This window comes from Myotis nattereri, assembly GCF_964212035.1.
Source record: "Myotis nattereri genome assembly, chromosome: 17".
Classification (NCBI taxonomy): Eukaryota; Metazoa; Chordata; class Mammalia; order Chiroptera; family Vespertilionidae; genus Myotis; species Myotis nattereri.
The window spans coordinates 31276480-31292030 of NC_138092.1; the positions used below are offsets into that span (position 1 = coordinate 31276480).

The window sequence follows — 15551 nt, forward strand, 5'->3', positions numbered from 1 at the left end:
CTATCCACACAAAACTTATCTTTGATATTTCCACCCTCTTCTACCTCATCCAATCTGTCACTAGCTATCACCTTCAAGGTCTGACGCACATACATGAACGTCTCTCTCCTTCCACTGCTCCTTGTCAGAATCTGAGCCTGCATGTCTTTCACCTTGGCCACCCGGCTGGCTTCTGCAAGTCCCTCCACTATAATCTGGTGCATTCGATCTTCAGTCCCTGCGATCTACTGAAACCATACATGGGATCGGCCACTCCCCTGAGTAAAAGTCTGTATAAGTTCTCAATGCATCAACAATAAAATAAAGATGCTTTCACGTGGCTGGCAGGCCCTCCTAGAATGGGCCCTGCCTAACTTCCCGCTTTGATTTCTATCCTCAAGCTCATAGGGTCTTCCTTCAGGTACCCCAGTGCATTAAATTTTTACCTCCTCCACAAGGAGCAGCCCCTTGGGACCTTTCCAAAAGATATGCCCACTATCAGAAATCTCCATCGCTACATTTCTTTGTTCTCATTCATGGAGTTACTACAAGTTTCTTCCCATTCCTACCAAAGGCAACTTGCCTGGTCATCAACTTCAAAACTAGGAGGGTGAAAGGCACTGTAGTTTCTAACACAGAAACTGAGAATGAATGCATGACTGGAATATGGGATTTTATAGTGCTAAGGAACTTCTAATTTGCCCGGACATTCAAGATACAAAGTGTTATGTGTCATGATGGATTCCAAGTAAAATAAACATGTTTCAATCCTCAAGAAATTTGAAATCTAACAAAAAAAAAAGAAATACACAAAGTTAAATGGGAGAAATAATGTGAAAGGAGAGGTACAATTTAGAGGAGAAGCAGAGAATTCCTGCTGAGAGTGGTATTTGAGTTGGGCCTGGAGGGTAGCAAGGATTTCAATAGGCAAAAGGCGGGACGGGAAGGACTGAGTGAGCAAAGCACAATCACAGATGTAAACAGACAGTTTGGCTGGAGTACTGGGTACATACAGTGTAGTAATAATAGAGAGGCACGGAGACTGGATTGGGAAACACATGGACAAACGATCATCACCTTTTGCAATTCCTGTGTTGACTGTCTAGCTCATGAGACTGTGAGCTCCTGGACGCCAGAGATTTCTACTCATTGTACCGCTCGCCTAATGTGTGACTATCTACTCCCAATGGTCCAATAAACAGTGAAAGCTCCGTCCTGCTTACCTAGAAAACTATTTCCACAGATACGACTCTTATGGGAAGCAGTGGCTTGCCGGCCATGCGCTGACCTATTACACACTCAGGCAATTTACAAGGTAAAGAAATAATGCAGTGTACAGTCATTTTTGTAGACTTTATCTTTCCCATGTTTATGATGTTTTATTTTGTTAGCTAATGTAAGTGATCCATATATTGAATTTAATATATTAAAATATATATATTATGTTTTAATCAATCAAAAAATACCATATTCTGATTATTAACCAGTGCTTCTTAATTATCAAATAATAGCACTTCCATAGGACAAGTATTTTCATTCATGACAGATCTGCCATCTCCTACCCCAAAAACAATACAATCAAATCTGTGTCAGACAATGAGGATCAGTTTTGAAGCTCACACACTCCTCCAGTCCCTTCCTTCATGTTCCTCCGTCATGAGGCAGTGACTGCGGAAGCTTCAGGGGTTCAACACAGTACAGTACAATAGTAAAGGGGTGCTTTCATATCCCTGTTTCTCTGTCCTTAGGAGAATCTGTATTAAAGCAACATTTGGAATGAAAGGCTGCTCTAGTGGGAAAATCTGAGGATTGTCGATTCTTTTCAACAATGCATGAAATTTTTCTTAAAGCCGCCTCACTTCTAAATTAACAGGGCTTGAGAATGTGTCATAAATTTTATCAAAATAAAATTCATATTGCTGAATTATCAGGATCACCACGAGAGTACCTCTGGTCTGGCAGGTTTACACAACCATGTGCCCACGTCCTTACTTAACCCGCACATACCGGAGGAAGCCGGGCTTGTTCCTGTTCCCTTTGGCTACTGAAATGCAGCTCTGATGACTCTGTCACTAAGTGGCTGCGTGGGCCTAAAATTGTCTCCCAAAATCCCATCACAGCCTTCCACGAGTTCTGCCCCCTTCACATGTGTCCTCAGCCTGCGGAATTCTTCAATCTGAAAACAAAAGTGGAACAATATAGATTAATCCTTTACCAGACATTAACAAGAGTGACTTAAAATATGCATATGTTGCTACTTTTTTTAAAGTAGTATCTGTATTTATATAAAGATGCCAGTCAGATGAGCAATTGGTTGTTTAATCTACATAATGTCACTAGACCTTCTCAGGGTCTTCAAGTGGAGATATGAGTGGCAATTATCGCAGGCCACGTCTGGGAGGTTTCTGGAGCTGAGGCTGCATGAGAATCCCCTGTACTTATTTGTGGGATGTATTTCACTCAGTTTTCCCTAGGGGAAGAGTGGGAAGGACCCTGGTCAGTGAGAGGATCCTATGCTTTTTCAAAAAGAAGATTATGAAGGTGAAGGCAGTGGGCTCATCATCAAAAGGCAGGTTCTCATCCTGGCTCCGCCACCTACGACCCCAACAACCAAATCACGTCACCTCTTTAAGCCTCAGTTTCCACATGTGTACGAGGGAGATGAAATGACAGCATGGGCAAAGATGGTGTTAGAAGTAAATAGAATATTTCATGCAAAGTATTCAGCATAGTGTCCAAGCACACGGTATTTGATATCTACTAGGCAACTTCTTTTGAAGTCAAACCTTTAGCATTTTGGATAAATATTTAACTCCAATTTTATATGCAGAAAGTAGACTGAAAAAAATAAACCAGTTGACTGAGAAAATGGAAAATCATCCTCCTCGCATTCAGTTTCCATGGAACCATATGTCATAGCTGCCACCAGAACCTGTAACCTTGGGCAGGGTCCCCGATGAGCAACGTGGACTAGAAACTTGACGGCTTCAATGTATTTTAAGAAATTCTCCACTTTCATTGGCTTTGAAGCTTATTTTAAAGCGAGGTTAACTTTATATTTACGTATTGTGAACTGAAGATAAACCTTTCAAGCTCCAGGCCTCCCCTGCACACCTTCAGTGAGAACAGCTTCTAGACGAGATGATCTGAATCAACAGCGAGCCAGTCTCAGGCACTGTGTTCTTGGAGAGCGCTATTTCACAAGAAATGCTTTTCTCTGATCATAGCAACACTTTGAAGACTTCAAACATCGACAGAGAAAAACACGTCTTTCTGAAATGCCAGTGTTTCTGAAGTAACCACCCCTCAAACCCTTTAGTCACTTCAAATGGTTTCAAGTGCATACTGCGTTATCCCACGCTGAAATGAGAGATAGTGAGAAATTAAAAAAATAGTATCCCAGGATAAAAGTCTTCAACACAATTCAAATGTCAGGCAGTAGAGAGACCATCATTATCATATATATCCGTATGCGTGATTTCGTTGATTTTTAATGCTACTCTACTTGAGCGTGGCATTTGTTTTTAAACAATGTAAAAGAGGGATCCCACTCTTCAGGGACAAATCCTCATCTTCTGAAGGCAGCAGCACTGAATATTCACTGTTCTCTGAACCTGGGTGGCACTCCACTTGATCTAAGTTAAGACATTTATTCCAACCTTCACTGACTCATGAGCCAACCAGGCTATTCACTCACAGTTCAACTTTTAAGCTGCTTTCTTTGTGAGTGCATTTAAAGGGCTAATGTCCAGGGTTTGAGGTTTGGCACTAATTATGTTCAGGAGTTCCCACGATCCTATGTACATCCTCTAACTGACTTATTGGGACTTACATATTATTGGCTATCATGTTAAAAGAGAAAACTAACACATAAAAGTTGGTGTTCTCATCTTATTTTCTTTTATCATCAGACTATGGTGATATGTGAATTCGAATAATATAATTCCTTACGGTAGCAATCAAATAAAAAAGCCGAAAGCAAACTGTACTGAAACAGTCTACATGTATGTACACAGAGTGAGATTGTATGTAGCTATCCACCTTTCAGGTACTGCAGCCTTGCTGTTTTTGCTTGTTTCATTTTCTTCTACCCCATCTGTCAAATCATCGCTTCCCCGTTCGCGTACTAACCTCACATCCATACACCAACCCTCATTCCATCACTTACTCTTTAATCTGATCTTTTTCTTGTTTGAGGAAGAGCTCAGAGCCCGTCCTTTCCCCAGAACATTGATGGAAACTGTGTCCTTACTCCAACCCTGAGTCTGGTCTCGGCCACACGATCCTCACTTTAGGATCTGATAAGCCACACATACTGAAACTTACTCAAAAATTACACATTTACAGAGTATATAACCACAGGGGATGTGCTCTCTATCATGAAAGACACTCAGGAAATATATACAAAATTTCCTACAAGTGCCTAAAAATAGTGCATTTTAAGAAAGGAAAGAGGGAGTCTCAGAGGAGAGAGAAAGTCCTAGAATTGCACTGTCCAACACAGTTGTGGCCACCGAGCATTTGAAATGCCACTAGTCTAAGCTGAGATCTGCTGAAGTGCAGAATACTCTGAAAGTTAGTGTGAAAAAAGAATGCAAAAAATCATATCCATGATTTTTTTTATATTGATTACATGTTAAAATGATACTTTGGATAAATTGTGTCCAAATAGACTACATGAATTAATTTCACCTTTTATTTTGACTTTTTTTTTACTGTGGCTACTAGACATTTTAATCTAGTAGTTGGCTCATATCATGTTTCCATTGGACAGGGTTGGCCTAGTGCCAGCTGTCAGAAACGGCATTCTGGTGCTAGAGTGCTGGTCGAAATTACAGCTGGAGATAACTGCCGGTAGATAAAAAACAGTGGTTCCCAAAGTGTGCCTCCTGGAATAAGTTCCTGCCCAGACCTGCTGAGCCAGCAAATCTGGAGACAGGCCCAGCAACCTCCAGGAGACTGTTTGAGAATCACGGATACAGGCAACAATTTACAACAATCGTTCCAAAGCACTTGAACTCATTTTCAAACATGACCATGCTGTGGCCCTGCAACAACGTGGTTTTAGGGTTAACAGCCCCTCAAATCCCATGAGGAACACAAGAACAAGAAAGCCCTGCTGAGGAGTCCTGGGCGTAATCAGACCTTCTCAGCCATCCAGGGCCAGGTGTGCTCCCAGGCCCCAGGCCAGGCACACACCCTGCCTTCAATCCACAGGAAACAGGGAATGGGGCAGGATGAAGAGGAGGCAAGATGAAAAGAAACAAAATTGAAAATGGTTTTCCAAGTTCTAACAGACATAGATCCACACAGTGAAAAACAATGGACATAATCCATTATCTTTTGTTTCATTGGTGTTATTTGATGTAGAAAGGGACAGGAAATAACAAAGACAGACTTGAGGTGATAGGTAAGTTAAGAAATAGAAGTAGATTAGTTGGGGAGGGGAGAATGCAGGAAAAGGGGGGGAAACAGGAAGAAGAGAGTAATACTTAATGATCAATCCATGTCTATGCACGTGTGTGCGTTTAAGTGTGTGCACATACTTGTACATATGCTATTATATCAAAATACCACATTTTATTAATTCTGAGTATTGTTCATATTTTAATGGCTCTATGTCTTACAATTTCTGGTGTTGGATCCAATGACATTAGTATGTTCATGGAATCTCAGTTCCAAACATAACAATAAAGCTGAAAAAAAAATTTTTTTTACTTTGGCTTCCTAACGCTTAGAACACTGTCTCGCTTAAAGTCATTTAGTGGTGATTGATCATTAAAAAAAAAAAGAAAATTACAGCCCTAGCCGGTTTGGCTCAATGGATAGAGCGTCAGCCTGCGGACTCAAGAGTCCCGGGTTCGATACCGGTCAAGGGCATGTACCTTGGTTGCGGGCACATCCCCAGTGGGGGTTATGCAGGAGGCAGCTGATCGATGTTTCTCTCTCATCAATGTTTCTAACTCTCTATCCCTCTCCCTTCCTCTCTGTAAAAAATCAATAAAATATATTTTAAAAAAAAGAAAATTACACTCATTCAAATCCACCCAATTGTGTGTGTTTTCCTTAGCATTTGGTATGCTAACCAAGTATAATGTGAAAACTTCAACTAAGCAGGCACTTCCAGTTCCAGAGTCTAGACTCCCTGGTTCTCAGGAAGAGGGGATGTTCCACAATGGGTGCAATTGTCAGCCGTACACTTCAGCAGAAAACTCCTCCTTGCCTCCAGCTCAGCTGCTGTGCACTTCACAGGAGAGCCTTATGACTTGGAGCTTGTCTCTTTAACCCTTTGAGTGACAACCAATATCCTAGGAACTATGCTAAAATTGCCAAGGCATTTTTGCTGATTTTACAACAGTTCAGGAAAAAAATTATGAATCGCAAGTAAATGAAGTTACATATTCAAAAACTTAATGAAACCTTTACTACATTTGTTTTCATCTTTGACACATATTGTTTGCTGATTGTATTATAAAATACTAGTAGAAAAAATATTTGAACAAAACATATCATGTTAAAATAGAGGGACACCCTTCTCCAATATCTTCTAGAAAATCGTCATCTTCACAGCAATAATTGACATATTTAGCAATATCATCACCACAAATAAAAGCGGACTTAGAACTGGATGCCTTTTCGAAGCTTTAGGGCTACAAAATCTGAGTAAACTTCATAAAATCGTAGTACCTGTGAAAAATTAGACAGATAAATGCCAGCGGTCAATTTTAGAACTACAATCATTCGGCATCATAAGTAATCTGCACTTAGGTGCCATCTGTCAATAAAGAGTCAACTACTAGCATCTAATAGTGATACTGCAGGAGTGCGATCGCGCTCCCCAGCACTCTAGGGGTTAATGTGGCTGGTGCAGGCATTATTACCCTGTGGCAGATTATGCATTTGAGAGAGCAATTGTTTCCATACTAATACCAGCAGCTTAATCACATGTTAACCCTATGATGTGAGATGAAACATTTTTTCCTCAATACAAGTTTCATATTTCTCAATATCACCAGCTATGTAGAGACTCCACCTGCCATTCGCCATTCCTTTTATCTTATATATCAATTCTCATTCTCTCGATCTTTATCTCTTTTTCTGCTCTTAAGTACAATAATATGAGACCTCAATTTTTCTTGGTTCAGATTCTCATTTTTACTATTTTCTCTAGACTGTTTCTATGTTGGCTCTGCTTTCTCTGAAATTGTATGAGCAGCAACAGTGAGACACGTAAGTCAAGAACAGACTGATTTATATACTCTTAAGATTATAACTTTTTTCTAAATCACTACAAATTGCATTTTAATATACATGCCTCTGTGCGCACACGTGTTCACATTTTAACACTGCTGCCCTCTGAACAGATGCTATAGGGAGCTTTGTGCTAACTGCACCTAAATTTTTTCTCTTGAAAAGCTACTAAAAAGTCATTTATTTCCCTACTTTCTTTTTTTTCAAATCTTCACTCGAGGAGGATATTTTTTCCATTGATTCTAAAGATAGAAGGAAGAGGAGAGGGGGAGAAGGAGTGAGAGAGAAACATCAATGTGACAGAGACACATCAGTTGGTTGCCTCCTACAAGCACCCCTACTGAGGGTGGGGATCAGACCTGCAACCCAGGTACATGCCCTTGACAGGGAATCGAACCAGAGACCCTCCAGTGCACAGGCCAATGCTCTAACCACCAGGGCAAAAGTCACCTATTTTCCAGAGCAGGTGAGATTATTGGCTTCGGCTCCCCTTTATGGAGGAACATGACTTAGTGAGCCAGAGTTAGACTGTCACTGGCCTTACTTAGAGGGATGACACAAAGCAAGGTTTTCTTTGAAGCCAGTGAGAGCCAAAGGCGCAATGTAGTATCTCTGAAGTTTAGCATAACACACTGGCCAATGTGAGAGTAAAACATTATATCTCACATGTACAGAACATCAGGTACCATTCAGAATGCGGCTCAACATTAACATTCCCAACACCAGACTAGCAGGGAAATCCTTAATGGAGTTCTAAGTGAAATTGAGAATTTTCTTTCTTGTGGCTCAGCAAGGTTAATCCTTAGTTTTTTAAAAAAAATAGAAATTTATTGTTATAGAGAAAAACTTTATTTTTCACTAAAATTTTTTACCACTTTTAAAGAAAACTACCCCTAAAAAAAACTGTAATGCTAAATACACATGACTGTAGACCCTAAGCTTCTTCGATCTCATCCCCAATTCTGAGATCTCTCCCTGTGGCTAAATCCAATTAAACTTTTCAGTCTTTAACTTAATGTGTGCTCAGAATCTGATACTCTTCATCTCTCTACTCCCTCCTTCTTGAACTTCACACCTCCCCTGGCTCCCACACATCACATCAACCTCCTGACTTTCAAAATTCTCAAACCTTCCCTGGGGGCAATCTTCCAAGGTGTGCCCCTTAGGACTGCCCGTCTCCGTTCTCTGCACCACTTCTTTCCTCTCCTCTTCTACACTATGGCTTCAACCACCACCTATATATTATACTCCCTTCGTGGATGTCTCATACGCATCCCAAACTCTAAATATTTACAACCATAAACTCAATAAATGTGAACTTATAAAATGGCAGGGAATATAATAAAATATTATTAAAGAAAACTTAGTTTATGTAGAGCAAGCATGTCAAACTCAAAGGCTAACACGGGCCAAAAAAACGAGGCATGTGGCCCGCGGGCCGCGAGTTTGACATGCTTGCTATAGAGTATTGCTCAAGCCTTTTGAGGTTCATCATGAAGGAAAAATATAGCCTTCCAGAAGAGAGATCCCATCGATCCCTGGAGAATAGGAGACATATAAAGTACCTCTTTTATAATAATATCAAAGTCCCTGTTTAAAAACATTATAGTTATGCTGCCTCATTCTCCACCAGGTTACTTCCCTGTGCGTTAGCATCTATAGCACCTATTCAGAGCCCACAGTGGGGGAGGGAGGTGACCAAAAGTGGGGTTATGGAACAATCCAGAACTTCCCAGGTATTCTTTCTAAATACCTCATCCTTCTTCATACATATTCTTCCTGTGCTAGCATAAGAAGAGCTATTTCAAAGTCCACGTGTGACTTACAGAAATAACCAGCATTCTCACTATACTCCCAAGACCTTTCTCCTCTCCATGCTTGAGAAAACCCTCATAAAGGAATAACTAGACTAATCAAAAGTTTGACTATTTCAGTGACTTCTATTTACTCCATAAAAACTGACTTTTAAAATACAGATCATAAAGGATGGCTGGGTTTTGTTCATCCTTGACCTTTCAATTGCTTTCACAAGTTCGAGACATTTAACTTTCATCTGCAAAGAAGCGACTGATCTAAAGAGAGTTAAAACATAAAACCGACATTTCCCTTTTACAGAAACAAAATGTAACCTTTAACTCAGAACTTCACTCTAAAAGACTTAAGGTACCGCACTCACCTGTAGCTGGGATATAGTTAAAGGGTATCGGAATAATATCCAGGTGACACCTTCACTGCAAGGTGGAATAGTGAGCGAGCCTTCATACACCCAATAATCACGCAGCAGAGGATCTGTGCAACCACGTGGACATGTCACACAAAGACAAGTTAATTAATCATAATTTTGAGACTCCCACAATAATTTTCAAAACTACAAATTGTCCAAATAACACTTCTCAGACTGATGTCATTTTTAAACTAGAACCTTACTTGTATTCTTAACTAATCATCATAAAGAAAATAATTGATGGGAAACATGATGAGTCCTCCATTATTTATAGTGATTTCTATCCAAATATGCTATATAAACTTGATATATAAACTTAATACATATACACTTGATGTGTACATATATGTAAAATTTAGTCAGTTTAGCAAAAGTGTACCCATAGTTGTTGGGTTTTTTTTACTTTATTGGCGGACTTAGCTAATTACACCCAATATTTCTTCAAAGCTTGCTACATGGGAGGAACTATTCAACATTAACTCATTTAACCCTTACAACAAACCAATGAGATAGTTCCTATTATTAGCATAACTTGTCAGATGGGGAAACTGAATCACAAAGGGTTACATAATTTGCCCAAAGTCATTGGGCTAATAACTGGCAGAGCCAGGATTCCAACCAAAGCATTCTGGCTTCAAAGCCAGTGTTTTTAACCATTCTGCTCTAGCTACTTCTATCTGTATTGCTTTTTTAACAACAAATTTTTAAAAGCATATTATGATAGGATAAAATAAACTATTCTTATGAAAATCTTTAGCTCTGTATTAGAGAAATTCATGATTAAATATGATGGGTAAATGTTTGGTTTGTTGTAGAGCAGTGGTTCTCAACCCTCCTAATGCCGCGACCCTTTAATACAGTTCCTCATGTTGTGGTGACCCCCAACCATAAAATTACTTTTGTTGCTACTTCATAACTGTAATTTTGCTACTGTTATGAATCGTAATGTAAATATCTGATATGCAGGATGTATTTTCAGGGGTCGCTGTTGTAGAGCAATTAAATGTAGAAAATAGAAGATACGATGCATCGACCTATTTGGTTACATTTGAAACACCAAGAAATTTCACATAATTTGGGTAGAGATTTGTAAAGACCAAAATTTTGTACAAAATAGCCTTTAACTACAAATTATATTCTGAGTATTTTAAACACAATCCCTACCTATTAGGGCAGACCTAAGTAATCAGAATTAATAGCTAAGTATCATTGCAAAGAGGTTACCTTATAAAATTAGATGTAAAGTTTATTTCACTCTATAGATTAATAAAAACTTCACTGATCAATTCTAGAAGTATACCAAGGTTACGTTATTATGCTGGTGCTTACACAGGGGTAGCAATTTTTACAAAAAGGAAACCCTTCATGATTAATGAAACTAGTGGTAAAGTATTTATTTCAAAAGGTTTACTCCTGTGTTTAGGTAAGGGGAACCTACCACAGAAACCTTTATTAACTAGTAATACATAGTTATATATTCTGAGGAAAGCAATAAATGCATAGCCATAGTTAAAATTCATCTTTATACAATTCATCCATGTACACTTACCTGGTAACAAAGTGTTAGGATTAAAGCAGGGTATTATTTTAGACTTCCCCTAAAAAATAAAAAATATATATATCCCATGTTAACATAAAATGTCTTAATTTTACAATAAAAGAGTTATTAGCACTAAAGAAACCCAGTTGACATCTTTTCTAAAGGACATCACTGGACCCCATAGATTTGTGTCTCCTATCTTCTCATTGGAACAACAGTGACGGGGTCCAACAAGACAATGCTGCTCTGAGTCTATGCTATTTCCTTTCCTACCACAGTTCAGTTTTCCCTGTAATTCCTGGTGTGAAATGTACAATTGCCTATCTAGTGTCTGTCTGTCCCGTCACCTACTTTTCCTGCTCCTAGCACATCCATACCAGAGACTTGGGCCTTGGAGTAAAATGCGTGAACCCTGGCTCAGGTAATTAATTTGACTTGACTTTCCTCCTGGTACTTTGAACTTGGCATCACAACCTGCCTCCCAAATTCTCATTTTGTCCCATTTGGACTTGGTATTTCAGCTCTCAGATCTCCTCCTCCAGAGAGAGAGATCTGTCACTCACATGAAAACATTCTCTTTCAATCCATTTTTATCAAAGCTAAATTTCATTTTCAAAGAAAATATTTGTCCCTGGCCGAAGTGGCTCAGTGGTTGAGTGTCAACCTATGACCCAAGAGCTCAAGGTTTGATTGCCAGTCAAGGCATATGCCCAGGTTGCGGGCTTGATCCCCAGTGAGGGGCGTGCAGGAGGCAGCCAATCAATGATTCTCTCTCATCACTGATATTTCTCTCTTCTCTCCCTTTCCCTTACTCTCTGAAATCAATAAAAATTTATTTAGGGGAAAAAAGAAAGTATTTGTGTCCTTATTCAATAATCATATTAATAGCCAGTATTGTAAATAGTGCTATTTAAATTGCTCAGGCCTTTGAAGCAGACAGACATGTCACAGCAGTTGGATATATCTTATAAGATTACTTTGTGCATGCAGACATAATAGAGAAAATTAATGCCTAACCTCTACATCTCCTCTTCCTCACTTTCAGAGACTCTTTGACTCATTAAAGCAGCGGTTTTCAACCTGTGGGTAGAGACCCCTTTGGGGGTCAAATGACCCTTTCACAGGGGTCACCTAAGACCATCGGAAATCACATATATAATTACATATTGTTTTTGTGATTAATCACTATACTTTAATTATGTTCAATTTGTAACAATGAAAATACATCCTGCATATCAGATATTTACATTACGATTCATAACAGTAGCAAAATTACAGTTATGAAGTAGCAACGAAAATAATTTTATGGTTGGGGGTCACCACAACATGAGGAACTGTATTAAAGGGTCACAGCATTAGGAAAATTGAGAACCACTGCATTAAAGAATCCAGCTTGCCCGACCGGTGTGGCTCAGTGGTTGAGCATCAACTGGTGAACCAAGAGGGCACATGCCCAGGTTGTGGGCTCGATCCCAGGTGGGGGGCGTGCAAGAGGCAGCCAAATGATGTTTCTCTCTCATCGATGTTTCTATCTCTCTATCCCTCTTCCTTCCTCTCTCTAAAAAAATCAATAAAAATATATTTATTTTTTAAAAAGAGAATCCAGCTTACTTGCCTCCCACCATCCTCCTGACTTATGTCATATTAGCTGAAGAAATAAAGGAAAATTTCTCCACCAAATTTCTATCAGACAAATGTCAGTGAAAAATGTGTCCTCACCGAAACCGGTTTGGCTCAGTGGATAGAGCGTCGGCCTGTGGACTGAAGGGTCCCAGGTTCGATTCCAGTCAAGGGCATGTACCTGGGTTGCGGCACATCCCCAGTGGGAGATGTGCAGGAGGCAGCTGATCGATGTTTCTCTCTCATCGATGTTTCTAACTCTCTATCTCTCTCCCTTCCTCTCTGTAAAAAATCAATAAAATATATAAAAAAAAATGTGTCCTCACACCCTTTACCAGCTTCTTTGATGACTCGGTGCTTTCCCTTGGTGCCTGAATTCGCTCTGAGCCGCTCAGATCTCTGTGAGAGGCTCTTGTCTGGTTCAGGATGCAATGGGCTTGTGCTAGTGGAGAGCTAATCAGACTTCATTCCCAGATGGATTTCAGAATTGGCTTTGGGTCGGCTCCAAGGCCACTGAATTCTATTGACTTAATGGAAGCGTAAAGGTACTGTTTACAACAGAACTTGGCTTCCCAGCAATGCTAGGCTGAGTCACTGCAGGGTCAAATCAATCTTCATCACCTTCTGTGAAATACATTATCCTATGGCTTATGTGTACTTGTCTTTATTTTTCTTTTCTTTTTCTTACCTAAGTACTGTGAGGTAAGGTTGCCATAGTTTTTATTCGTTTTGTTTACACAACTTTCTGGGCGGAAAGTGTTCACCCAGCAGGCCTGGGTTGCTCAAATCTTCACATTTCAAAAAATGGCCTGTCTTCAACACTGGCCCTTGTCAATATAAAACTGTATGTCAACTGTAATGGAAAAGTAACACAACACCACATTTTCTTCAAAAAATATTTTTTAAAGAAATACCTGTTAAAAAAAAAAAAAAAAAGACTGGCCCTTGGCTGGCTCTTGGCTGACCATCTCCGAGCTTGGGGAATATTCTACCTTAAAGAGTGTTGTGTGTGCCGGAGGCCTTGGCCCATGTTGTACCAGTTTGACCAGACAAGTTGACTAATAATGTGACTTATGATGAATGTCTAGTTCAGCAGATTGGGGTGGAAGGGCTGGGGTCAGAGTGGCTGAGGTCAGTCACACAGACAAGCAGACCCTAGACACCAAGGTCAAGTAAGGTTCCCTGGTTGGCAATAAATATCTCACACGTGTTATGCTACATCACTCCTGGGAGAATAAGGGTGTCCCCATGCCACTCCACCCAAAACCTGTGCCTGGTTTCTCCTGACTTATGCCCATGAGCCTTTCATTGCACTGGGTTTTCACCTGTTTCCTTCCGCTGCAATAGACCACAACCATGAGAATAACAGCTTTTCTGTGAGTCCCTTTAGTGAATCCTCTAGCCTGAGGGTGGCCTTTGGGGACCGACCTCTTAGACAACCAGGATTTTCTTTAAAACAGTGACTTACCTTATACTGAATATCCTGGAGGATTTCAGTCACAGCCTTTAGGCCTACATGTTCTTTTCCTATCTGAAATATATAAAGCATATGCCATTAACCACAAAAGTATTGAATATTAGCTTTTGCTCAAAATAACTAATTATAGTAGCGAGGATCAAGTCCACTTAAATTTCCTCCTTGGGGAATAAATCAATGACCTTTTCATGAATAACCGGGGAAACATTCACTGAAGGTAACTGAAGCTGTAACAGAAGCTACAGCACAATCAAATATTAGATATGTTCTCGGACGTTTCCAAGAACTCATCTAAATTCATCATGCTGTGTACAAGGCTGCAAATATGTCAAATCATCTAACACAGCAATACAAAAGTTTCAAGGATATTTCTGAATCAAAATTCCTCATCACATGCCCAAACCCTCCCATATTTACTAGTATATCTGACATGTCTAGATCATTATTATAAAGATTTTATCAATGTTGAAAAATTTCATTAACTCAGAAAAGTGGGTATGTGCTTTTATAGGCTAAAGTCACCAACATCAGGACATTTCTTGATTACAACTGCACATAATTTCTATAATCACCTTTGTATTCTCAAATAATAATATGCTGCTCATGACTTTTTATGTTAAAACATTATATATCATGACATCTTTTTCTTGTAAGCAATGCTCCAAGGAAACTGAGACTTTAAAAAAAAATCTTACATTAAGTATTCTTGACTTTACATTTAAAAATTGTAAGTGCAATCTGATTTCCACTTTTCAACCAAGTTTCACTGGTCCAGGATAATGGGACACCTTGATAGGGGAGAGGATCTATAATCTCAGATAATCATTGCTATCGCTCACTTTTTCTCTTCCACATAAGTTTCTAGGGAATGACCTCTAAGGCGTATTCTCTGTTTCTCTCTATGTGAATCAACTGTGAAACATGCTAGTGGAAAGGCATCAAGGAGGAAAGAAAAGAGAGAGGAAATCTGCACAATCTAAGATATGCCAATCAGTTAACAATAATTAAGACTTTACTTTCCAAGTGTTTGCCATTCCTGAGGTAGGCTCTAAAAACAGGAAATAAATTCTCTGGTGAAAGAAATACCTGAGGCAACTGAGTTCCTGAGTGCAAAAGCCGAGTTCCTGGAGTTCCTGAGTGCAAAAGCCGACATGGGCCCTTCTTTGTTTTATTGGTTTAACTGTGGTGTAGCATTTGGATGTCTGTGCCTAGAGCTGTTTTCATTTCCTGCATCTCCGTCACATGATAACTCCGAAGAGTCCGCATGTGAATGTTGAAAGGCCACATAAAGTAGTGGTTCAGGAGCAAGGTCATGTGGGTTGGATGCCTGAGTTCCGACTCTGACTCACTTTTCAGCCTTGAGCAAGTTTACTTAACCTCTATGCCTCATCTGTACAGTGCGGAGGATAAAAGCGATGGGCTTGAAGATAAGACTAAACCAAACAGATACCTTAGACCAG

At 39.7% G+C, this 15551-nt stretch overlaps 1 protein-coding gene across 1 annotated transcript in view; it reads right to left on the bottom strand.

Moving 5' to 3' along the window:
• Positions 1-15551, bottom strand: part of CA8 (carbonic anhydrase 8) — a gene marked incomplete at its 5' end in the record, with an annotated part of 82760 nt that overhangs the window by 18226 nt on the left and 48983 nt on the right. Inside the window, 4 exons of the mRNA XM_081111498.1 lie at positions 1987-2155; positions 9407-9519; positions 11004-11052; positions 14083-14145. Of these exons, the coding sequence (XP_080967624.1) occupies positions 2021-2155; positions 9407-9519; positions 11004-11052; positions 14083-14145 (360 nt within the window). The 3' untranslated portion in view covers positions 1987-2020. The remainder of the gene's footprint in view (positions 1-1986; positions 2156-9406; positions 9520-11003; positions 11053-14082; positions 14146-15551) is intronic.